The following is a 22,545-nucleotide window of genomic DNA, read 5'->3' as shown; positions in this document are numbered from 1 at the left end:
TGCATGAACAATCTGGACACGAATTCGGTGTCGGTGTTCTCGTCGAAGCCGAACGAGTCGCTCCTCTTCTCCAGCAAAATCATGTCCTTCGCTGAAATTCAAGTAAACAAATGAAGGATAATTTAAATATATATATATATAGAGCAGCATTTCTATTTACACTAAGATAATAAATAAATATAATTTCAGGTTCTGTTTGGGGATGGTCTGCCAGAGAACTTGTGCCAGAACTGCTGGGTGGCCATCGATTCTGCCTACAATCTGAAGCTTCAAGCCGAGCACTCGGACGCGGTGCTCAGGAAGTACCTGCAGTCCAATCTGAAGAAGTTAACTGAAAACCAAGAAGAAGAAGAGATTATTCCAGATGATAACGACGACTTTCAAGATGACGATGTCGTCGTCGATGAAGAAGAGAAGAAATGGGAGTGTAAATTGTGTGGAGCGCACGAACTCGAGCACGAGTGCGTTAAAAATTTAACGTGCAAGATTTGCAACAAGAGTTATTTGAAGGAAAGCAATTTGGCGGCGCATATGGGAACGCACACGGGTCGTAAACCGATAGAGTGCAAGGAGTGCGGTAAATGTTTCACGCAGGGAAGGGCGTTCGCGTGTCACCGGAGAACGCACGAGACCGAATCGGAAAGACCGTACAAATGCGAGCAGTGCCCGAGGACTTTCACGTCGAAGACGCTGCTGAAGAACCATGCGAAGAAGCACGAAACGCAGACTTTACATTGCAACGTTTGCGAAAAGACCTACTCGAATATGGGTAATTTGAAAGCGCACATGCGATTACACAGCGGCGAAACTCCTTATTCCTGTCACATATGCAACAGGAAATTCGCGCAGAGCAACTCGCATTCGTATCACATGAAGACGCATTTGATGGATAAACCGTTCAGCTGCGATATCTGCTCGTACGCGTTCACCACCAACGGGCAGCTGGTGAACCACAGACGGCTGCACACTGGGGAGAAACCGTACGCTTGCACTCTTTGCCCCAAAAGGTTCACGCAAAAGGTTTCCTTTTCGGTGCACATGATGTCGCACGGTGGCAACAAGCAGCATCTGTGCAGCATTTGCGGAAAGAAGTATTCTCTCAACGGTCAACTCGTGAACCATATGAGATCTCATTCAGGTGAATACAATTTGGTTGAATAGTGAATGAATTAATATTCATTTCTTTTAGGAGAGACTTTGAAATGTTCGTTATGCGGAAAGGGATATACCACGCCTGCAAATTTGGCGGCGCACAAGAAAATCCATAGCGGGATTAAACCGCACGTTTGCGCTGTTTGCGGTAAACGCTTTTACGTTCCCAGCAAACTGGCGTATCACATGAGGACGCATTGCGAAGATCGACCCTTCGCTTGCTCCGTATGTCCGAAACGCTTCAAAACCGCCAACGTTATGAAGATCCACGTTAGGACGCACACGGGCGAAAGACCGTATCAATGCACGCTTTGTGAGAAAGCGTTTACAATCAGCTCACGATTAGCCTCGCACAAAAGAACGCATCATAAGAAGTGAACATATGCAAAGTGATACTTAACTAAAAATTGATTGAAAACATTTGCAAATTTAGAATACATGAATACATTTCAAGAGTATTCGTATTCAGTGAAGAAATGTTTGCAAATATTAATCAATTTTTGGACATTCCTTGCAGAATACTTTAGTAGGGCAATGGAATGCTAAAAAAAAATGATTTACTTAACGTTGAACAAATTGAATTTGCATCAGAAACGATCAAAGTTAAGTAAATCAAATAAGAAATAATAAAATAAGTTTTACTTTGATGGTAACTGCGACAATTGCTTCAGCTGCTTAAGAACCGTCTCCTGCAACTTCTTCTTATCGCGCTCGCTCTTCTTAAGCACCGTGAACATAGTGCTCTTCTTGTCGCCCTCGCGTAACCTAAAAACAAATTACAATTAAAAAATATCAACAAACTGAGCTTCACTCATACTTTTCCAAAATCACGATGGCCACGTCCGGATTAACCTGCTTATATTTACTTGTTTCCTGGGCGTAGTCATGGAAATACGTGGGCCAATCCCAAGAGGTGAACAGATCCAAGATTTCGCGCAGCTTCACGAAGTACGACAGAAGCACGTCCTCTTGCAACCCTTTGACCGGTTCGGAAGCTGCAAATTCTACAGGCAATGTTAGCAACATCGGATATATTCATTTAGTGTAAGGAATTACGTTCGCACTGCAGCAAATCTAAGTTGACCTGGTGTAGAAAACCCATGGAGATTTGCTTGATATCTTCGTTGAGCAGCAGAAGCATCATAGAGTTCGCTATGTGGGCGCATGCAGATTTGCAGGCGATCTGTGCAACTTCCGGCTGAAATGAAATGAATTAATGTAAGTGCGCGTGTAGAATGGAGTAAAAATTCAATTACCGGTAAATTCGTGAAGCTCACGAAGGTTGTTTGAAGGAATGCTATGATGTCAGAGATGAAACTGGAGGCGTGACCCTGCGGCTCGACCAACACCCAATCGTACGACTCCAATTCGATGAACTCGTTCAACTTTTGCTTCAGCTTTTCGCAGATCTGACGCACCGCATCCTCTCTGGCCACCCGGAACATTGCCGGTTGACCTTGAACGACTCCAGCTGTCACACCGCGCGATTCCTCCCTAAAATATCATTTGGTGTAAAATAATATTTGTATATTTGGAATTATAATAAAGGATTTAATTTACCCGGTGATGTTCGAAATGAATTGATCCAAATAAATGGTGGCCTGCTCCAAATAACCAGTATCCACTATGATCTGGATGATCTCCTGAAGATTGATGTGGTTGCTCCTGAAGGTGGACGACAAGCATCCGCTGAAGCTTCTGGTTAACAGCAAATTCATGCTCTTCCTAATCATCTCGTCCACTTCCACTTGACTCAGATTCAGATCTTCCGAGAACTTCAGGCACGCGTAGATGAACTCCTTCACCTGCTGGTAGATCTTCGGCACCATCCCGGAAAAGGGAAACGCGTACGGAAACACGATATCATCAGGAATGTCATCCTCGAACGGAAACGAAGAAACGATATCGTCGTACTCGACTTGACTACCAGCCTAATAAAATTCACAATCAATTAAGAAACGATCCAGAAATGTAGAATTGAATTATACGCACTTGAACGACTTGGAAATCTTCTTTGGACAAGATTTCCCTGAAGACCTGAACCCATCTCTGCATCAGCACCTCAGTGTAGTGATCCCGAAGCTCTCTGAGTTGCTCCCACAGAGGCTTCACCGTATACCCGTAATTCCTCAGCGTCGTGCAGAAGAGCATGATCAAATCTTTGATACGCAATATCAGAGTAGCATCAGTACAGTAAGACTAAAAACAATAAATTAAATATGTTACAAAGCTAAATCTTAATTAATTAAAACACATTACCGAATTGGTTTGAAGCGCGGCCACGATCTTCGTCAAAGCCATCGTCCACATATCGTCGAGGAAAGCGCGAGTGATCAGACCGTTGCCGGTATTCAAAACGTGATCCTCCAAAATGAAAAATCCCAGCACTGCGTAAATGTATTGCCGATAACTCTCTTCGGATTCGTGCTGCAAAGTTAATTATTAATAAAACTGTTAAAGAAAACTCAAGATTTTTATTACCATATTCGTTGGAGGTTGCAGCACCAATCGAGCTTGCTTCGTCCTTTCCGCTCTATAATAAGTCTCGAAAGTAGCCCTAGAGCCCAAAACTGTTGAAATATGCAGGCAACGATAAATAGGCGAAAAATCGATCATCTCTTGAGCGCTCAAATCCTCTTCGGAATAATGACTCGACGAAATACCATCACCTAAAATAAAATTTAATTTATAATACAAATCAAATTTCGAATGATTTTTATACCAGGATTGGGAATAATCCTTTTCTTCTTTCTACCAACCAACGTCGGGTCACTTGCCAATTGCTCGTTAGTCTAAAACATTAAGAACTTAACTAATAAGTCACAATAATCATTAATTTTTACTTACATGTTTCATAGCCACTTCCCCAATTTTCGGTGAATATCTGCGTATATTCTCCAAGAAATCTTTCAGATCCGACATAGAAGCAGTTTCAATGCTCTCACGAATTCTACAAATTAAAAACTTAATAATATCAAATTCGTTAAATATATCAAATAATTACTTTGGGATGCTTTCTCTCAATTGCAAAGAAAACCTGTAATTAGCGACGTGCGGTAGATGCGTGTGCTCCAACTCCTCCAACGTCTTCAAGGCAGGATAATATCTGAAAACAATATGTTTTAATAATCTAATCTTAGTTCTTAATATAATATTAGTAACCTTTTATCCATAATTTGTTTCTTTAATTTGGAATAAGTGGTCAAGACTGGTAGACAAAGATTCAATTGACTTATGACCACAACTATATTATTCTGCACTTTCCTTGCCTGCAATAATTCAGCTCCAGATTTGGATATACCCTGTGCAGCAACATGTAGGTTCTTATCCAAAGTTAAGACTTCCGACTGAAACAAGAAACAATTGATGAAAATTTAATTTGACATAAGTCAAGAAACTTACATTCAACTTTTTTGCCTGTGACCTGACCTCGAGCAACTCTCGTATGGACTCAATGAAGCCCTGATAGTAGACATTGCACAGCCTCTCGATATCCTTATCATGATGCTTGATCCTCTGCTCCAATTTCTCTGCAAACGCGTCGTGCTTATCGTTCTTGTAGATAGCCCTTAAAAAAAAACAACAAAAGCGTAACCAAGGGCTTGAGAAAACAACAAACTAATCTAACCTAAAAGTGGGTCCCCAATAGTCGTCGATGCCTTCGATTTCCTGGAGGTACAGGTCGTGCTGTGCGTTTATCTCGTTGCTGCTTCGCTCCATCTCGATTTCCAATACGAAATAGACACTCAACACAAATACAGAACAAAAACTACAAGGAAAACATCTCTGCCTCTTTAAGTCTGTCACACCTACAGCTGATCGCGACTGACAACGTCAACAAACAACACCCACCGAAATCCGAGCCAAATATACAATGAACGTGGGCCTCACCTTCGAAGTTCTACTATACTTAAACTCCTATTATTTCGGACTCTTCGCCGTCTGCGAGATCGGCATCAACGTGGTGAAAGCGATAAACCAGCCACTGCCAAGCTTCGGAACAGATTTGGGTATACTGCTGGGGGTCTGCGTGCTGGAGGTGTTCAGGGTAATCATAGCAAGGAAAGGCAACCTCACTGAGAAATGTAGAAACAAGCAAACAAATTACATCCAAACTAATTGATTAATAATTATTATTTTTTTACAGGGTGGTCCGTGTTTGCAGCTTTGCTTTTCACCGTCCCCTCAGCACTTGGGGTAGTTTACTTCCTGTTGTGGCAAAGCTTTGTGATCAGATTCGAGTACATCATGTGCGCCATCCAGTTGACCCTTCAGGCCATGGAGATATTCTTTGGCATTTTAGTGCTGCTGCCCATCTGCAAGACACCAGAGTATTATTAGCCTTAAAATACGATTTAGGATGCCCAAAAGAGAGAAAGGTTTCTGTGATGTAGATGATGACCAGAAGGAGATTCTGAAGTATTAGCAACACCAATTGTAACAAAAATAATTCCAACCAAGAAGGAAACCAAAGATCCAATGTGATTCAAAACTCTAGTCCAATTAGATTTTAGGATGTTACTCGAGTAGATTAGATATACAATATTTATATATATACACTCACACACTTCTATATATATATATATGTACACAAATATATATATTTTCATTCCATGACTGATATTTTTCGAGTATGTCAATTACAATAATGCAAATAAAGTCCATTAATTATAGTTGAAATCTCTTTAGTTTTTCTTTTCTTGCTGTATTTCACAAAACAATTATGAAAATTGATATCTAAATGTTAGGTAACGCAGTTACTTCCTATCAGATCAGGCGTTCCACAGGGAAGTATACTGGGACCTTTACACTATTTATACATTTTATATACAGAATTGGGATATTAACAATTTCAGGAAATTGGATCAATTCGATCAGGAAAGGTCTTCGGCAAGGAAACATCAGTTTGGATTGAAAAATGCTGAAGGATTGGTAGATTAAACCGTTGGAGTTTAAGAGGGTTTGGATTGAAGGGCTCAAAGATTGGAAACCTGTGGAGGAGGATTACGAAGGACCGGCGGATATGAGGCGTTTTGATGGTGAACGGTCTCGCGTTTCTTCGGCTTGGGACCTCAACACCCGTTACCTTCTGGCGCCTTTGCTGAAACGAGGCCGCAACAAAATCGTCGTGATCAGGGATTTCCAAACGCCCGGACGCATTAGCTTCAAAAATAAACCGTTTTATCAGCGCAAAGAGTACATGTAGATGATAAACAAACAGCTTTATGTGAACACATAATCTATGTATATTTATTTTTAATCGAAAATAAACCATTACCACGATAATCGCGTTTATTTATTTTGTGCGTCGATAAGAGAGGAGAGCGGATTACCAATTAGAATGAAGGAAGGAGTGGAACTGGTCGTCGCAGTATTTATGCGGAGACAACAGTTCGTTGCTAAGCGTTTACAAGTAAACTGGTTACTCGGTCCGTCTCCACAACAACAACAACAAAAAATAGCTTAATGCACTTTTGATTATTGAATCGAGAATTGAATTGAGTTCGCGATGGCCTTGGCGGCGCCGACGCTCTACAATTACTACACTTCCGGTGGTATTTCGAACGGTCTTTCCGCGAATCAACCGCACTTCACGCTAAATGACAAGAACATCACGATCTATAGCGGTGCTATGCACTACTTCCGCGTCCCGAGGGCTTACTGGAGGGATAGACTGAGGAGAATGAGAGCCGCCGGTTTGAACGCGGTTGAAACTTACGTCCCGTGGAATCTGCACGAACCGGAGGAGAATAATTTCGATTTCGGGAAGGGCGGAAGCGATATGGAAGATTTTCTTCATTTGGAAGAGTTCTTGAGGACCGCCAAAGAGGAGGATCTGTTCGCCATAGTCCGCCCGGGTCCGTACATCTGCTCGGAATGGGAATTCGGCGGATTCCCCAGTTGGCTTTTACGCTACAAGAACATCCAATTGAGGACGTCGCAACAATTGTTCATGCAACACGTCGCGCGTTACTTTAACGTACTTTTAACGCTTCTGGCTACTCTGCAATTCACCAAAGGCGGTCCGATTATAGCGTTTCAAGTTGAGAACGAGTATGGAAGCACCGAGAGGAAAGATAAATTCGTACCGGACAAAGTGTACTTGGAGGAGCTCAGGCAGCTGATGGTTAACAACAAGATCGTCGAGTTACTTTTCACGTCGGATGCGCCGATGCACGGAACGGTTGGAACTTTACCGAAATACTTCCTGCAAACTGCGAATTTCGCAAACAATCCGGAAGCGGAATTCGATAAGTTGAAGACGCTCCAGAAGGATAAACCTACGATGGCCATGGAATTTTGGACGGGATGGTTCGATCATTGGTCAGAGAATCATCACACCAGAAACAATACCGAGTTTAAGGATGTTTTGGAGAGGATTTTGAAGTATCCGGCTTCGGTTAACATGTACATGTTCCACGGAGGAACCAATTGGGGATTCCTAAATGGAGCAAACATCAACGATGGAAGCATCGATAATCGAGGTACGTGCAATTTTATCCTTTCAAATTTAACTTTAACTTTAAACTAATCACTAAATATAATAAAAAATACTTACCAAACATATCTGGACCGACGCTACCGAATAAACCAACCGTCAAATGTTTGAATCTAATATTACACGACATTGCAGCCAATATAATTATTCAATTTGCAAAAAGAAACTATAATTAAGTCACGCCCGCAAAGCATTTTAGTAACAAATTCCAATTTGAAAAATCATATTTAAACTTATTGCCACACCGATAAAATAATATTTACTAAAAATATTCACCAAACTTTGGAAATGTTTTTATTTCTATTTAGTATGATGACTTAAATGTGGATTTTCATAATAACTTATTATTGTTGCGTGGCGCCGGTCCTGATATTTGATGATCTTTTTAAATTGTATTCGTTTAAAATTTGAATATTTAAATTATGTTTTAAAGGTTATCAACCGGATACGACTAGTTACGATTACGATGCGCCTTTAACAGAAGCAGGAGATTACACGGAAAAGTACGTGATGGTGAAGAGTCTGATCGCGAAATACACCAAAATCAATTTGCACACTCCCCAAACACCAGCGGAGAACCTGAGGATTGCCTATCCACCGATACCGATAACACAGCAGCTAGATTTCGAAGAGATGTTCAACGCCGTCGATATGAAGGTGCAACGAATCCATCCGATTCCCATGGAATTCATGCCGATCAACAACAATTCCGGTCAGAGCTACGGCTACATAGTGTACAGGAAGGAGAACGTGACGATACGGCCGGACTCGGTTTTGGAAATCGGCGGAAGGGTTTGCGACACGGTGATGGTTCTGGTGAACGGCGTTCTCCTATCGAAACCGCTTCTGAAGAGTCAAGATTTGAACGGTTTCGGTTACTGGCGCACCAAGAATTCCAAATTGAATTTGGGAACGAGGGACTTGGAGGACGCAACTTTAGAGTTGATCGTCGAGAATTGGGGCAGGAACAATTTCGGTTATTTGGATCAGTTCAGGCAGTACAAGGGGATCTGGCAGGATCAGATTTATTTGAATAAACAAGGATTGTATAGTTGGGAGATTGGTTCTTTGGATTTTAAGAAGAAGTGGACTTTGGGTCTGAAGAATTGGAGGACTTTCGAGGGGAATTGGATGCCGCAACCGGCGATGTATAAAGCCGTCTTCACGATGAACGCGACCGCTCAAGACACTTACATCGATATGTCGGATTGGTACAAGGGAATCGTCATCTTCAACGGTTTCGTGCTCGGAAGATACGCGAGGATCGGACCTCAGCAAAGTCTTTATCTTCCCGCACCGTTCATCAAGCAAGGCGACAACGAAATCATCGTCTTCGAGCATTTCTACGCCGCAAACACAATCAAATTCACCAAAGACCCAATCTTTAAAACAGTTTAATCTCTCTATATATATATATTTTTGTCATTAATACTAATCTTAAATAACTATATTCTTCTCCAAGTATGTAGTGTACGCCGCCGGAGAAACGCATTGAGCGGATAAAGTGAAATTGTCGAGAAACTTGAGCTTCTCCAGAAAAGACTTCTTGTACAACTTCTTCGATTCTTTCCTCTGCTCCGCCGTCACAGGTTTATCATCCAAATGCAGCAGATTCGGAAACATGCTGATCATAAACAATCTAAACACATAAAACATAAATCAAATATATTGAAATAAATTTTGTAAACTTTAATTCACCTGTACTGTAAATATTCGTTAAAGTTTCCACCGTTCAGATACGAAGGAGCCGCCTCGTTTCCCATCAGCGATAAATACTTCAATTGCGGACACGATTTCTGCAATTTCCTTCCCCAAGGATACAGCTCCTTTATCTTCTCAAACAGAAAATTAAACATTCAATACGACAAATGATGATTAAGAAATTATCAATAAATTTAATCCAATTTTTTTTGTATACCTCACCTTGCAGTGATTCAACCAGAGCAATTCGAGCTTCGGCATCGCCGGGATTTCGGTCGATGAAGTTATGTTGTTGTGATCGCAGATCAGCGTCGTCAGCTTCTTGAATTCGGTCAAAAAATTTAAATTTCTAAAAGCAAAAACAAAACATAGTCTTACCTAAGTTCATTTATAAATTACATAAGAGTAATTGTCAAAGTGACATTTAACCGTCAAAATTGACATTTGAATTGTTATTATATTGAAATTAACTCTAAACTCAATCAAAAATATGAAATATAGACTAAACATTGTATGTGTTATAATATAGATAATGATATCAAAACATTTATGATCTTATGCAAGTGTAAGGAATGATTTAAGCGTAGATGTCAAAATGACATTTAAATTGTCATAATAACTCATGGAATTGCATATTTGTTGTAATCAACAATGTTTTAAAAGTAAAGTTGATAAATTTAAAATCAAATACAGAAAAAACTTATCATTTTAGATCAACAAACAAATAACAATAAGTATTCAAATGACATTAAACTTCTAAGCAAATATAGATACATGACATAACTATCAAAATGACATTTAAATTGTCATAATAACTCATAGAATTGCATATTTGTTGTAATCAACATCGTTTTTTCTTAAGTAAAGTCGATAAATTTAAAATCAAATACGGAACAAACTTATCATTTTAGATCAACAAAGAAATTATAATGAGCATTCAAATGACATTAAACTTGAGACAACTTCTAAGCAAATATAGATACATGACATAACTATCAAAATGACATTTAAATTGTCGTTTGCAGAGATTATTTGCAATACTTACTCGAATTCGTTGTTGCTGATGTCCAAGACGACGATATACGGCGAGAGTTCTTGCAATATTAGTTTGGGCATACTGTGGAGACGTTCGTACGCTAAGGACAGTCTCGTTGTGTCCGTCGTTGTGTGAGAATTTTGAGCGATCGCATTGTCCAAACCGTAACTCAACTTTGATTCAGCTTGATCTGTAAATTTAACAAAATTGATGCAATGTTAATTTGATCTATTATCGAAGGAAAACTTAAATAAATGAATGCGTCAATCAAAGAAATGCTTGCTCTATGGAAACTGACAGCAAAAACAAAAATAATAAGATAACTAGATATTTTTTTAGTGGACTTACTGAGGAAAATAAACGCTCCCAAAGACGTCATGCTGAAGATCTCGGATTTGTCGTCCAAGATGCTCTCGTCGTACGAGCTGAGGAGCGATGGGACATTCTTGATGTGAATTACGTCGCAACCATTGTTACTATCCGTTCTGCAATAGAATGAATACAAAAATTTAATAAAAAAATCATAACTTTGTTATGTGCGGAAATTGAACTGATACGAGGATCCAATATGGAGCACGCATGTAACAAATAACATACAAAAAAAAAACAAAAGAGGATATCACGAACTGTATGATTATTGATAGATAACGTGAACGTTATAAAAATACGGCCATCTGTTCGTGACGTTTCACATGTTTTGCAATGATTTCGCGATTATTGTTGAAAAACTCACAGATCGTTGCTGCTACTGCTTTCCATCTTTTTGGAAAAAGCATCGGATCCGTCTTACACAATTTCATGCACTGACTGAACTGAGATGAGAAACGTTCGAGACGGTTTTATCGTCGACGACGAGCGATAACTCGCACTTATCGTCGCTGCCCAAAAACATTGGAATTACAAATGAATAAATATAGAAGCAAATCGAGCCGGAACGTAAATATTGATCTAATTTCTAATTTGCACTAATCACAAAATAATGATAAAGTCTACTTTTATTTTATTTTTTTAATTGAAGTTAGATAACCAAAATTATGTCATTTAATTCAGAAAACATCCGTTAAAAAGGTGACAGTTCAGGTTAGATTTTGTCCCGAAAATTTAGGTTAGGTAAACGTTAGGTTAGATTAGATTATTATTTATTTACAAATTTTTATTAACCCTAATTTGGGACAAACAGTTATTTTTTTTTGTACTAATCCCATGAAAATGATTAAATAACATTTAAAAATTGGATTATGATAGGTTAGATTATGACACTTGACGTACCTCGTAGATTCCTTTTCCATTTAAAAACGTTAACTTCGAACTGATAAGACTCAATACAAAATGAGACTTTTCCGTTTCGCGTCTTTATCTCATTATTTACTTATATACTTAATTATTGAAACGTTAGGAATATTTTCCAATTACAAAGTTCATTTTTTTAACAGTTTTAAACAAATATTTATTCTTGCTTCTAAAAAAAGATCAAATACTTTACTTAACGCTATAATTAAGTCAAACTAAAGTGAACAACGTTTGTATTGATGACTTAACAAAATCGATACGAAAAGCTTATGCAAGCCTTCTTCGATACATTTTTTTTTTAAGTCATTCAACGACTTTGTTAATTGTTATTTACTTAATATTCATTTGTTTAAAATAAATAATCTAATCAGAATCAATATTTGACTTTAGTAATTTCTTTTAAGTAAGAAATGTCAATATTTACTATACCAAAAAAAAAAATTCCTTCTAAATAATTAACTAAAAGTATTTGCTTTCTACTTCTTTGTTAGAAATAATTGAAAACTCTTGATGATTCACATAATTTGATGTATTATGCACATTTCTTTTAAAACCGTTAAATTATTTGTATAAACTTACTACTATATAAAGCAAATTATAAATATTTACGTACATATTTCGAAGCATAAAAACCGAACGTCCTGCACTTAACTCACTACTTCGTGTATTACATAGACTTGGATGAAATTCGAACTCCGATGAAGCCGAACAAGAAATTTAGTAACCTAATCAAGTGAACAGAGAGTATACGGAAAGAGGGGTAGAAAAAGCAAGAACATTTTTCCAGCCAAAACGAAAATTTGCAACTTTATTATTACTATAGTTTTTCTTTATTATACTTCATTTTCTTCTTAATATATATTTATGTTTTTTAAACTCTAAACAATCGTAACTTAATTAGTCTACACAATGCGAATACATTTATACTTTACACCTCAATTTACGTCTAAACTTTAATATTAATATAATCGGTTTTTATTTAATTACTCTCTCTTTTTGTTAGAGATTTACTTCTCGTCGAAGACGTCGCGTTGCTGAAGCTGTTGTTGGGCCGTACGCAGATTCCTCAACTGAAAACAAACAAATTCAATTATTTGCACTATTTTTTAGGGGATTTATCTTTTAAAATTTACCAGTTGCCTCATGAACGGCGAAACGTAGACCTCCCGCTCTGGTCTGTAATCGCCGCGAGATCCGGCGAAGATCAGGGCCGGATTCTCCTCCAATTTTCCAGTATCCTCGATTTCCATCATTCCGCCATCTCTTTTTCCCATTCCGCCGTAGCAGGAATGGCCGAAATTGGCGCAGCCACCTATAAAAAAAAACAACAAAAACAAAAATTGTAATTATAGGTTAATTCAGTATTTATAGGTTATGTAAAGTTATTTTAGAAGTTGCAAAATCCTTGTCCAAAATTACATTTTTATTTAAAAAAATATTTCAATCAATTTGTTTAAAAGAAGAAAAAAAACTTATTTCAAAAAGAGATTTTATAACGAGTATAAAGTGATAAAATTGAACTGGGGATTTTTTTTTGTTTGTTTTGTTGTTCGTATTTGCAATGTAAATTGGAGTGTTTCTCTCCCTCATCGGAATTCGGTCTCGTTTTCAAAACGCGAACTTAAGCCTTCAGAACAAAAAAAAAAAAAATACAATTTCGATGTAAATCAATGTTTCGCTTCAATAAAATCCGTCTCCTTTCAACAGTATTTGGGAATTACTAAGTCCATTATTTCCGAAGAGAAAGTTTAATGGAATGCGAACAGGGAGAAACAAACAAATTTCTTCGTAAGAAGGTGTTGAAATCAGCTTTTTTTCTTAGTAAAAAGGGAAAGATTTAATACATCGTTTCATTCCATATATTTGAAATTGATTGAAACCATCTGTTTTTGGCGTTTAAAATAAATCGATTAGTTGGCATGGAAACAGTTGGTGCTGCATTAAAATGTATTTGTTTTTAATTTAGCGGGAAAATCAAATAAGTGCAACCCATCTCCCCTCCCATCGATACGAAACAAGCGATAATCGGGAAACGAAATTGCGTTCACACGTGATCATCGCACAGGCATATTTTAATTTATTAGTTTTCTGTTGCGCGAAAATAAATTCCATTATCGTGTCCATTATTATATTAAAACGCGCTTCGCTCGCGTTAATCAAGTGGACGAATTCCCTTTGTACTGCACATACACATATACACGTAGGTGTTCTCTCCTATTAACTGCGATATTAAATGCTGAAAGCTAATTGAAATTTGATTAACACCTTCTGTTTTGCAATTATTTTCGATGCATTACCAATACGTGATTTGATTCCATTCCATTCGTTTATTGAGTTTATTTCTTTTGGACCATATTTTTTCGTATTTTGAATGTATTTCACGATCGCGCGAAGGATACGTTCACAAAGCCGACGTGGGTGGACTCGAAGGATTTGCGAGGAGAGAGCAATATATATATATATACAGTCTTGAACGTAGCAAAGCGTTTATGTGGGGACGTCAAGTGGCGAAGGAAGGATGGATGAATGAGAAAAAAAGGACTAGTGAATTATTTCACTTTAACTTCGACGGGACATCTCGAAGGACCTTTCCGCGACCGATATTTTCGAGTGCGCTTTCAACGAATCAATTTCCAGTCTTTTTTTTTTCACGTATACAAATTTATTTCGCAACTACTGCTTTCAGCTTTCGCTATTTGTGTAATTGAACTGTGCTGCAGTAACCGCGCAACGAAATAACAACATTTGTTTGTTTCCTATTTGCGTTTCGCTCGTAGCCATTTGTTGTTCCCATCGCTATGGAAACGTTGTGAATTCATTACGGGAAACATTTATGCCGCATCAACAGTCTAGATTTGTAACAAAAATAACTGCACAATTCATGAAAAAGTATAATTTAATTAACACAGTAATTATGTAACTCAATAACAAAATAAATAATATTCATCTTCAGAATACGTTACTTGACAAGTAACTTGTGTAGTAATGCGTAAATAACGCTGCATTTGCAAACAACTTAACAAATTACTTGTATTATTATGCATGTAACTAGGTGAAATGACATATGTTATTTAAGTTGGTAATTTATTTTTTGTGCTAACTTCAATAATAGTGATTGATGTTATAAAAGTTGATTAATTTTCTTACAAATTATAAAGATTTAGTGGATGCGCCAGGTATTTAAACCTTTTAATATGTATGCAAATTATTTGCAAAAAAAATGTAGTCATGCAACACTATTACACGTAAGCTAAGCAGTTTTATTCATTTTCTTACAAATTATAAAGATTTAGTGGATGCGCCAGGTATTTAAACCTTTTAATATGAATGCAAATTATTTGCAAAAAAAAAAATGTAGTCATGCAACACTATTAACATGTAAGCTAAGCATTTGTATGTATTTTCAATACATTTTCATACAATTGGATTTGGAAAATGTCCAATATCTTTGTCCATGCGGTTTATGCAAATCCACGTTTTAATATCCGGCCGAAATGGCCAATTGATTCCGAGTTGGGTTTGAGAGTTGGAATCGAAATTGAAACGAGAATCGCGATCGTCCTCAATTCCGTTTATCTTAAGCCGCAGATTAATAAAAGAAAACTTTAATGGGGAAATAATCCATCTCGTCCATAATTGCCGCGAGAATCATTCGTAAGAATAGGATTAGGGCACTTTTAGGCTATAATCCGACCCTGGATGCGAGGAGCGACTTCGCCGCAACACGCACGCAAAGTTTTCGCATCAGATTTTGCGGCTTCAAACGACCTGTTGGATTTCCACTCAATCTCTTAACATTTTTTTTCATTTTCTTTGTTTCTTTTAATACAGTCTTAACGAGTTAATTGAATAATTATCTCGCAGTTGGTAATTGACATGATGACAATTTCAAAGTCAGCAATAACAAACTTTTGTTTTCTACAGGCAAAAAGAATATTAAAATACACAATGACAATTTAAATGTCAGTGATAATAAAACCAATGAAAGAACAAGTCATGTTTGCTAAATTCATCTATTGTTTCCATTTCGTAATACCAATAATTCCATAATAGTTTGTTCTAAATCTATTTCGTAACTACTATTTTCATGTGTACAAATTCGAAGTATGTTGGGTGGTATAACTATTAACACGGTACACCAACTTTAGCATAATTATTTAAATATGTCATTTCTGACAGTATTTGTTTGTTCAGGCTTATGACATGAATGACTTTGACATTTCTAATTAGTTTCACTTTTTTTACGTAACCATAGAGAAAATTTAGTTTAATTTAACAAAACGGTTAAAACCAAGAGAAAATTTTTAATTAAAATTGAGAGTTGTCGGGATTGTTTGAAGAAAATTTCAATATTCTATTGGAAACGGAAGGAAAGTTACGCAACCGTTTAATTCGAACGTTTCCTTCTTCAGGAATTATTGCAAAGTAAAGAAATAAATACGTTGTCTTGACGCAAAGTTATGCGACGAAAGGCTGAGTCGGATTTGTCCCGAGGATAATATGTCAGGATTACAAACGAGATCTCTGGGAATACAACTTTTTAAACAAATACCCAATATTCTTGCATCGAAATAGCAAGAAAAAAAAAGAATACTGAGAGAAAATAATAACATCGCCTGAAGCGAAACGCTTGTTTACGTCTGCTTTATATAAATTGCGAAATATTCGCAACTTTAATCAGAGAAAAAAAAACTAAAACTTCGTACAAATAATGAGTGCGTTATTTGTGGATATAGTAAAATGTGTTTTTCCATGCAAGTTTAGTAACGAATCGTAAATGGCTTTGAAAAAAAAAAGAACATCGTACAATGTGTACTGGATATTAAAATTCCAAAATTTTCATTCCTGATATAAATTTTACTAAAATTTATTTAATAAATGATATAAGAAAAGATTAAGGTCCTTTTTATTCGTGAAGTTTGGATGTGTATTAACATTATTAATGGTCGAAATACAAAAATATAAAGAAGAAGAAAAAAAAACGTTTTTCCCTTCACATTTCTTTTTCTCTCGTTCTATAGAAGTCTAATGGTCGAATTTATTTCCTTCCGTTTCTCGATTCTCCGGTAACACAAACGGGATATTTCATATTGCACGCGATTTTCCACCAGCCGCAAGTTCGATTGGCCCCTTTGTACCTTTGACCTTACATATTTCTCCACCCTTCAAACATCAAATACAAGTAATTGCAATAATTGTCTGCTTAAGGACACGTTTTTGTATACGTGAATTTTCAAACGACGAACGAAGTAAAAGTTTTAAAAATAATAATAATAACACGTACGGTTTACATATCTACAGGAAACATCATACATTTAAATGTCGGAAGATAAAAAAGAAAGCGCGAAATTAGATGTAAATGAATACGTTTTAAAAAATTGCATACATATTCAGTGTGCAAGAGAAATGAATTAGTTTTAAAATTGATTTAGTTTTTAAAGTTATAATAAGTTTCATATATAATGAAGCAACTGTCAAATTGACAAGCTGTCATAATTTTAAAGGTTAAGCATTTATATAACTGTCAAATCGAGAAACTGTTATAGTCAAATCAACAAACGTCATAATTATATAAGAAAAAAAATGTTGACAGCTACAATGTTTAAAATCGACGTGAGAAGCGGAATTTCAATAAAATAACTAGAATTTTTACACGTGCAGTAAAATTATTAAAATAATTATGCACAAATCTACGCAAGCTCTCATCTATTAGAAATTGAAGGTTAAAAAATAAAGTTTTAACAGATATAAACTTTGATCAATTAAATTTTATGGAAACGAAGGATTCAAGAAGATTTCGTTGAGAACAGTCATTGGGTAAAATGAGGATAAAACAAAAACTGTCATTAACGCAATTAAACGTTATGACAAGCTGTCATAATTTTAAAGGTTAAGCATTTATATAACTGTCAAATCGAGAAACTGTCATTGTTTGAAAGGTTAAGCATAACTCATGTCAAATCAACAAACGTCATAATTATATAAGAAACAAATGTTGACAGCTACAATGTTTAAAATCGACGTTGCGAAGCGGAATTTCAATAAAATAACTAGAATTATTACACGTGCAGTAAAATTATTAACATAATTATGCACAAATCTACAAAAACTCTCATCTATTAGAAATTGAAGGTTAAAAAATAAAGTTTTGACAGATATAAACTTTGATCAATTAAATTTTACAAAAAAAACGAAGGATTCAAGAAGATTTCGTTAAGAACAGTCATTGGGTAAAATGAGGATAAAACAAAAACTGTGATTAACGCAATTAAACGAGCACCTGGATTTGCAAGTGAAACTACTTCAATTAAAATCAGATTTAATTACTAAAATAAAAGAATACTAGAATTTAGTAAAATTTTCTTAATTATAATAATTAGTAATATAAGTGTTTAATATGATTAATGTGAAAATGAAGCTTTGCAGTTACCAAAATTACTGAAAAAAAGGAAACTATCGGAATTTAATACATTTCGTGTTGCATTTATAATTGCCTTGCAAGATTTATCGTGTTTGGGTGCGGGGACGAGCCCAGCTTTCAACGGGTAATTGAAAATAGTTTGTAATCGCGTTAGGATGAATTTTAAAGAGGTTTTTGCGGTGTTAATTAATTTAATTGCGAGCGTTTAGCGCGATACGTAATTACGGCTCATAAATTCACGATAATCGAGGCGGAATGTTACGTGGATTAAGAATAAAACATCAGGAATCGTGTAAAGTAAACTTGTACACTAAATTCAGTTACACTTAGTACACTAAATTCAGTTACAATTTTGGTTTAGAAATGGACAAGTTTCATTCATTATTGCTTGCAAGGATAGTCATGATAATTATGCAATTTGTAAGTCCACGCGCAAACAGTATTAACAAATTGGCTTTTAGTAATTTGCATATATTATTAGTGCGTAGATAGTCATTAGGTTGAGCAGCGTTTCAGTAATTAATGTAATTTTTCATATAGACAACGATGTCAAATGTTGACACGTAATTCAGTTGTTTCACCCCTCAACCCCCTTTTCGAAATTGCAGAATCCAATTATTGTTGCCTAATTACGTGTAATATTACAAACGTATTCTCTATACTGAAACCCTTAATTCGAACAGACATTTCCAGTATTCTGTTCAGACTCAATTTACTCTCTAAATCAATTAGATTTGTCGAATTATCGATATTAATTTGGAATTTACTAAATGATTTTTTTGATAAATTCTAGTTGATCAAGTTGTATAATATTATTTTTATATTAAACTTTCAATTGTTTCAATGAATATTTCTATCATATTAATCTTGTATTGATGAATGTATGAGCAAATACAAATTAATCATTTTGTAAATTGTAAAAATTTGTTTGTTTGGATTGAGACTTACGTTTGGCTTCGGTCTCCTGGTAGTGGAGGGCCAAGACGAGGGCGGACACGATGACGGTGATCATCTTCAGGCTGCAGGAATTCATCGTGAGGCGAAGTTCTGAGTGCCGGAACGTCGTTTTCGAAGGGTTTTTCGAGAATGGCACCGGCACCATTTGGCGCTTCCCTTTTCATAGAAAACGTGCGTCTTGCGCCTGCTATCAACACTCAAACATGCAAACACAAACGTATACACACAGACACACACACACATAGGAGGGGCATACCCCCACCATAGCGAAAACAAAACGCGCAACCAGTTCAGCCACCCACACGCGAAATGTACATGCAACAGGACCAGGCGCATCCACCACAATTTTTTCCAACAATTTTTTTTATAAACATTTTCTTCCATTTCCTCGCAATCTTTAACTTCTTATCGTTACCTAATTCTTCTTTACAGTGGAAATTAGTTCTAAACAGAAAATAAATTTCTGTAATTTGTTCTTCCATTTCCTCGCAATCTTTAACTTCTTCTCGTTACCTAATCCTTCTTTACAGTGGAAATTAGTCCTAAACAGAAAATAAATTTTGTAATTTTTCTTCCATTTCCTCGCAATCTTTAACTTCTTCTCGTTACCTAATCCTTCTTTACAGTGGAAATTAGTCCTAAACAGAAAATAAACTTCTGTAATTTGTTTAATTATTTCATTTTTTAATTTAATCAAAAAATAATCGAATTTTTGTATAAAAGTATCAAAAAGAAAATATTGGACCTGTCAAATATCTGTCAACTTTTGCAGCGAGTAGAAAAAATTGGTTAATACGAAATCAACGTTTGGACGTCCATTTCCAAGGAAACGAGGAAATTGCTCGATCTGCGGAGGTGATGGAAACGGAGGGCGAATGGAAAAAAAATTGAAAAGAAAAAAAAGGAACGAGGAAAAACGAGTATCGTGAACTCATAATCACTTATCGATGCCAATTACCCTTTGACACGTAATCACCTTTGATGCGCGCCGCGTTCGTCGTAACAAGATTTTGCAGTTCCCGCACTCCCCCCCAATCAATTGTTTCTTTTCCCATCTACATCGTGCTTTTCTTTTTTTTTGTTTGTTTCATCCTTCATTGTTGGCAGTATCGATTTTGAATTGCGTACTGTAGCGAGACGCGAAATTGACGATGACCATTTCGCAGTTTATTTGCGCTCAAGTTTCATTGTCCGAACCGAACACAACGTAACAGAGAGAGCCGTAAATTCGTGCGATGGATGCGCCGAAGGAGTTAATTAATATAAAACGGTGGCCTGTTGCATCGCGGATGAATCCGATGGATACACGTGAAACCATCGAACGAACAGTTAATTAAATTCGCACGACAAAAAAAAATCGCGGTAAAATTGAATGAAACATGGGACGGTTGGAAACGTGAAATTATGCAACTAAGCTAATTAGGGTGTCCGGCGTGTCGGTGCGCTTTTGTTACTTTGTTGTGACACCGACGGAACGCCGCAACAGCAGCAGCAGCAAAAAAGTAAATAAATGAATCAACGAAACAAAATTTTGTTCACTATAGTCTTCTAATTGCAGAATTAAACTTTTTCAGGTTGGACGCATTTTCAATGCGTAAATTAATTATTCAAATTGAAATGTATTTTTGACACATTGACAGATCACTTAAACGTCTGTGAAGAGTAGAAACCAATTGGTACATACATCAAATAACATAATTATGTCAAATATTTGACGTTTAAATGAAATTAGAATGTCAAAAAGAAACGTCACTTTTTTTTATATATAAACACATTTTTTTTTCTGTTTAGATTATGTAAGTTTTCATTTGACAATTGTATAGTTGAAAGTGTCAAGATAATAAGTATAATATAATATGAATATTTGGTAAATATCAAATGATAATTATATTTACCATTGGTTTTCAACTATACAAATGTCAACTGAAAACTTATATAACTTCAATAGATACTAATTAACGCTGTTGTTATGATACCATATCTAATGTTATCCATATGTCACTTGTCAATAATATTAAGGATTGACAAGTGACATAAATGTCATTTTATATTTGATAAGTACATCAATTATCATAATTAAACGAAACGTGATTAACTAACTAAATACATGTTTGACATAAACAATTATATAATAATAAAATTATCACCATGACAATTTGTTTACTTGTCAACGTTAAAAAACTACTAAAGTTTCCGTAGTCTTCGTTGAATGACAACTTTGTCAACGAGTAAATTACGTGCTTTAGTAACTTTTTTTTTCTTTGCAATATAATCGGAGTATAAATTGAACGTCTTTGCGGTTGTCGTTTCGTCGTCCTGCCGTTTCGATGCATTTAAAACTGTCGTTTAATTTGTAATTTCAGCAGATTAACAGACGTGCATTCTGCCGCTCGACGGTGGGATCTCTCAGGTGAGAGGAAAAGAGAGCGAACGCGGATAAAGTTTTGCGCGAAAGCAATTTCTTTGGTAGAGAAGAAGAAGAAGAAGGAGAAGGACGGTTCGCAAAGAAACTTGTTAATTAAGGTCGAACCGTTGGCACGCGACATTCGCAACAAGAAAACAACCCTTAAGCAGCGACCCACGCAGGTGAAAACCACCTTCGGAAATTTCCGCAGTTTCTTTTGCTCGTTTACACGTTGGAGATTGACCTGCGGTACGCGCGCACTTAATGACTTAATGAATCCTTTCCGGTTAACAGAATTAAACTCGGGATACATTTTGTTGTATTTTTTATTAAGTTTAGACATTTTTCTAAAATGACAGTGATAGAATTCTCCGAATGTGAATGAATTTAAGATTAAGAAAACTGAAAGAGAAAGTAATTAAAAACCGAATCGTAAAAAAAAAATAAAATAATGAGTATACATACAAATCTATTTAATCTAATTTCTTGGAAATTTACTTGAAACCTGGACAAAGCGATGGAAATATGCTCGAACTTTTCATCTCTCCCCAATTAACTTTATTTTACGACGTAATTATTAAATTAGGTAGAAACAGACAAAGAAAATGTTTATTTATTTTTTATTGTTTTGTTATTTCTTCTCTCAAATATCGCTGCTTTCAATTGCAAACATTTATTTATTATTTTTTTTATTAAAATTAATTTAATTTTATGTTCACTTTCATAATTTCTTTACTAAATGAAACAGCTATTGTATTATTATAATATAATTAGGTTAGGCATCATTGTGTATTTTCATATAAATTATAAAAATGTAAAATAAATGAGGCAGAAAAATAAATAGGAACTAAACTTATATTCTTACTTGAACTCAAGTCAATATATTATGACAGATATTTGACGTTCAAATGAAATTACAATGTCAAAAAGAAACGTCAATTTTTGTTTTCATTTGACATTTATACAGTTAGAAACGTCAAATTAATATATGTCAAGCATATGGTTGTATATTAGTACAGTACGTTTCATTTAATTATGATATTACACGTAATTACGTGTAAAACGTTACAAAAACAAAACTGTTT

The 22,545-nt window shown here is 35.8% G+C and overlaps 6 protein-coding genes across 6 annotated transcripts; 3 read left to right on the top strand and 3 right to left on the bottom strand.

Annotated features, from left to right (window-relative positions):
• Nucleotides 1–118: 118 nt before the first annotated feature.
• LOC108557142 (exocyst complex component 6) lies at nucleotides 119–4,992 on the bottom strand. Its single transcript, XM_017913549.1, has 15 exons — nucleotides 4,781–4,992; nucleotides 4,555–4,720; nucleotides 4,315–4,499; nucleotides 4,157–4,258; nucleotides 4,000–4,102; nucleotides 3,875–3,944; nucleotides 3,634–3,821; nucleotides 3,412–3,579; nucleotides 3,145–3,351; nucleotides 2,713–3,083; nucleotides 2,409–2,646; nucleotides 2,209–2,350; nucleotides 1,970–2,156; nucleotides 1,795–1,917; nucleotides 119–331 (listed from the first exon to the last, which is right to left on the bottom strand). Exons 1-15 carry the CDS (start codon nucleotides 4,870–4,872, stop codon nucleotides 328–330), a joined length of 2,346 nt encoding a protein of 781 aa, XP_017769038.1. The 5' UTR covers nucleotides 4,873–4,992; the 3' UTR covers nucleotides 119–327.
• On the top strand, nucleotides 338–1,655 carry LOC108557144 (zinc finger protein 133-like). The gene is made up of 2 exons (XM_017913551.1): nucleotides 338–1,138; nucleotides 1,190–1,655. Exons 1-2 carry the CDS (start codon nucleotides 532–534, stop codon nucleotides 1,528–1,530), a joined length of 948 nt encoding a protein of 315 aa, XP_017769040.1. The 5' UTR covers nucleotides 338–531; the 3' UTR covers nucleotides 1,531–1,655.
• A 17-nt stretch (nucleotides 4,993–5,009) lies between the features above and the next one.
• LOC108557146 (transmembrane protein 216-like) lies at nucleotides 5,010–5,809 on the top strand. The gene is made up of 2 exons (XM_017913553.1): nucleotides 5,010–5,237; nucleotides 5,300–5,809. Exons 1-2 carry the CDS (start codon nucleotides 5,027–5,029, stop codon nucleotides 5,491–5,493), a joined length of 405 nt encoding a protein of 134 aa, XP_017769042.1. The 5' UTR covers nucleotides 5,010–5,026; the 3' UTR covers nucleotides 5,494–5,809.
• A 710-nt stretch (nucleotides 5,810–6,519) lies between these two features.
• On the top strand, nucleotides 6,520–9,062 carry LOC108557143 (beta-galactosidase-1-like protein 2). The gene is made up of 2 exons (XM_017913550.1): nucleotides 6,520–7,637; nucleotides 8,085–9,062. Exons 1-2 carry the CDS (start codon nucleotides 6,662–6,664, stop codon nucleotides 9,047–9,049), a joined length of 1,941 nt encoding a protein of 646 aa, XP_017769039.1. The 5' UTR covers nucleotides 6,520–6,661; the 3' UTR covers nucleotides 9,050–9,062.
• Nucleotides 9,063–9,067: 5 nt separating this feature from the next.
• Nucleotides 9,068–11,242, bottom strand: LOC108557145 (leucine-rich repeat-containing protein C10orf11 homolog). The gene is made up of 6 exons (XM_017913552.1): nucleotides 11,122–11,242; nucleotides 10,737–10,873; nucleotides 10,398–10,578; nucleotides 9,575–9,701; nucleotides 9,350–9,483; nucleotides 9,068–9,290 (listed from the first exon to the last, which is right to left on the bottom strand). Exons 1-6 carry the CDS (start codon nucleotides 11,145–11,147, stop codon nucleotides 9,089–9,091), a joined length of 807 nt encoding a protein of 268 aa, XP_017769041.1. The 5' UTR covers nucleotides 11,148–11,242; the 3' UTR covers nucleotides 9,068–9,088.
• Nucleotides 11,243–12,456: 1,214 nt separating this feature from the next.
• LOC108557140 lies at nucleotides 12,457–19,247 on the bottom strand. The gene is made up of 3 exons (XM_017913545.1): nucleotides 19,048–19,247; nucleotides 12,812–12,990; nucleotides 12,457–12,748 (listed from the first exon to the last, which is right to left on the bottom strand). The coding sequence occupies exons 1-3, from the start codon at nucleotides 19,199–19,201 to the stop codon at nucleotides 12,686–12,688; spliced, it is 396 nt and encodes a 131-aa protein (XP_017769034.1). The 5' UTR covers nucleotides 19,202–19,247; the 3' UTR covers nucleotides 12,457–12,685.
• Nucleotides 19,248–22,545: the final 3,298 nt, after the last annotated feature.

Source organism: Nicrophorus vespilloides, unplaced genomic scaffold (assembly GCF_001412225.1).
Source record: "Nicrophorus vespilloides isolate i.1.1-1 unplaced genomic scaffold, Nicve_v1.0, whole genome shotgun sequence".
In the NCBI taxonomy this organism is placed as follows: domain Eukaryota; kingdom Metazoa; phylum Arthropoda; class Insecta; order Coleoptera; family Silphidae; genus Nicrophorus; species Nicrophorus vespilloides.
The sequence above is the reverse complement of the archived record's forward strand: the minus strand, read 5'-3'. Positions and strand labels throughout refer to the sequence as shown.

Excerpts from the sequence above, each read along its gene's own strand:
- LOC108557144 (XM_017913551.1), top strand. The coding sequence starts at position 532 with ATGGGAACGCACACGGGTCGTAAACCGATAGAGTGCAAGGAGTGCGGT. Across the intron at positions 1,139-1,189 it reads CCATATGAGATCTCATTCAG|GAGAGACTTTGAAATGTTCG; the intron begins GTGAATACAATT and ends CATTTCTTTTAG.
- LOC108557142 (XM_017913549.1), bottom strand. The coding sequence starts at position 4,872 with ATGGAGCGAAGCAGCAACGAGATAAACGCACAGCACGACCTGTACCTC. Across the intron at positions 4,500-4,554 it reads CACAGGCAAAAAAGTTGAAT|TCGGAAGTCTTAACTTTGGA; the intron begins GTAAGTTTCTTG and ends TTCTTGTTTCAG. Across the intron at positions 2,157-2,208 it reads AGATTTGCTGCAGTGCGAAC|AATTTGCAGCTTCCGAACCG; the intron begins GTAATTCCTTAC and ends CATTGCCTGTAG.
- LOC108557146 (XM_017913553.1), top strand. The coding sequence starts at position 5,027 with ATGAACGTGGGCCTCACCTTCGAAGTTCTACTATACTTAAACTCCTAT. Across the intron at positions 5,238-5,299 it reads AGGCAACCTCACTGAGAAAT|GGTGGTCCGTGTTTGCAGCT; the intron begins GTAGAAACAAGC and ends ATTTTTTTACAG.
- LOC108557143 (XM_017913550.1), top strand. The coding sequence starts at position 6,662 with ATGGCCTTGGCGGCGCCGACGCTCTACAATTACTACACTTCCGGTGGT. Across the intron at positions 7,638-8,084 it reads TGGAAGCATCGATAATCGAG|GTTATCAACCGGATACGACT; the intron begins GTACGTGCAATT and ends TATGTTTTAAAG.
- LOC108557145 (XM_017913552.1), bottom strand. The coding sequence starts at position 11,147 with ATGGAAAGCAGTAGCAGCAACGATCT. Across the intron at positions 9,702-10,397 it reads ATCAGCAACAACGAATTCGA|AAATTTAAATTTTTTGACCG; the intron begins GTAAGTATTGCA and ends TTTTGCTTTTAG. Across the intron at positions 9,291-9,349 it reads AACGAATATTTACAGTACAG|ATTGTTTATGATCAGCATGT; the intron begins GTGAATTAAAGT and ends TTATGTGTTTAG.
- LOC108557140 (XM_017913545.1), bottom strand. The coding sequence starts at position 19,201 with ATGGTGCCGGTGCCATTCTCGAAAAACCCTTCGAAAACGACGTTCCGG. Across the intron at positions 12,991-19,047 it reads CCAGGAGACCGAAGCCAAAC|GTGGCTGCGCCAATTTCGGC; the intron begins GTAAGTCTCAAT and ends TTTTTTTTATAG. Across the intron at positions 12,749-12,811 it reads CGCCGTTCATGAGGCAACTG|TTGAGGAATCTGCGTACGGC; the intron begins GTAAATTTTAAA and ends GTTTGTTTTCAG.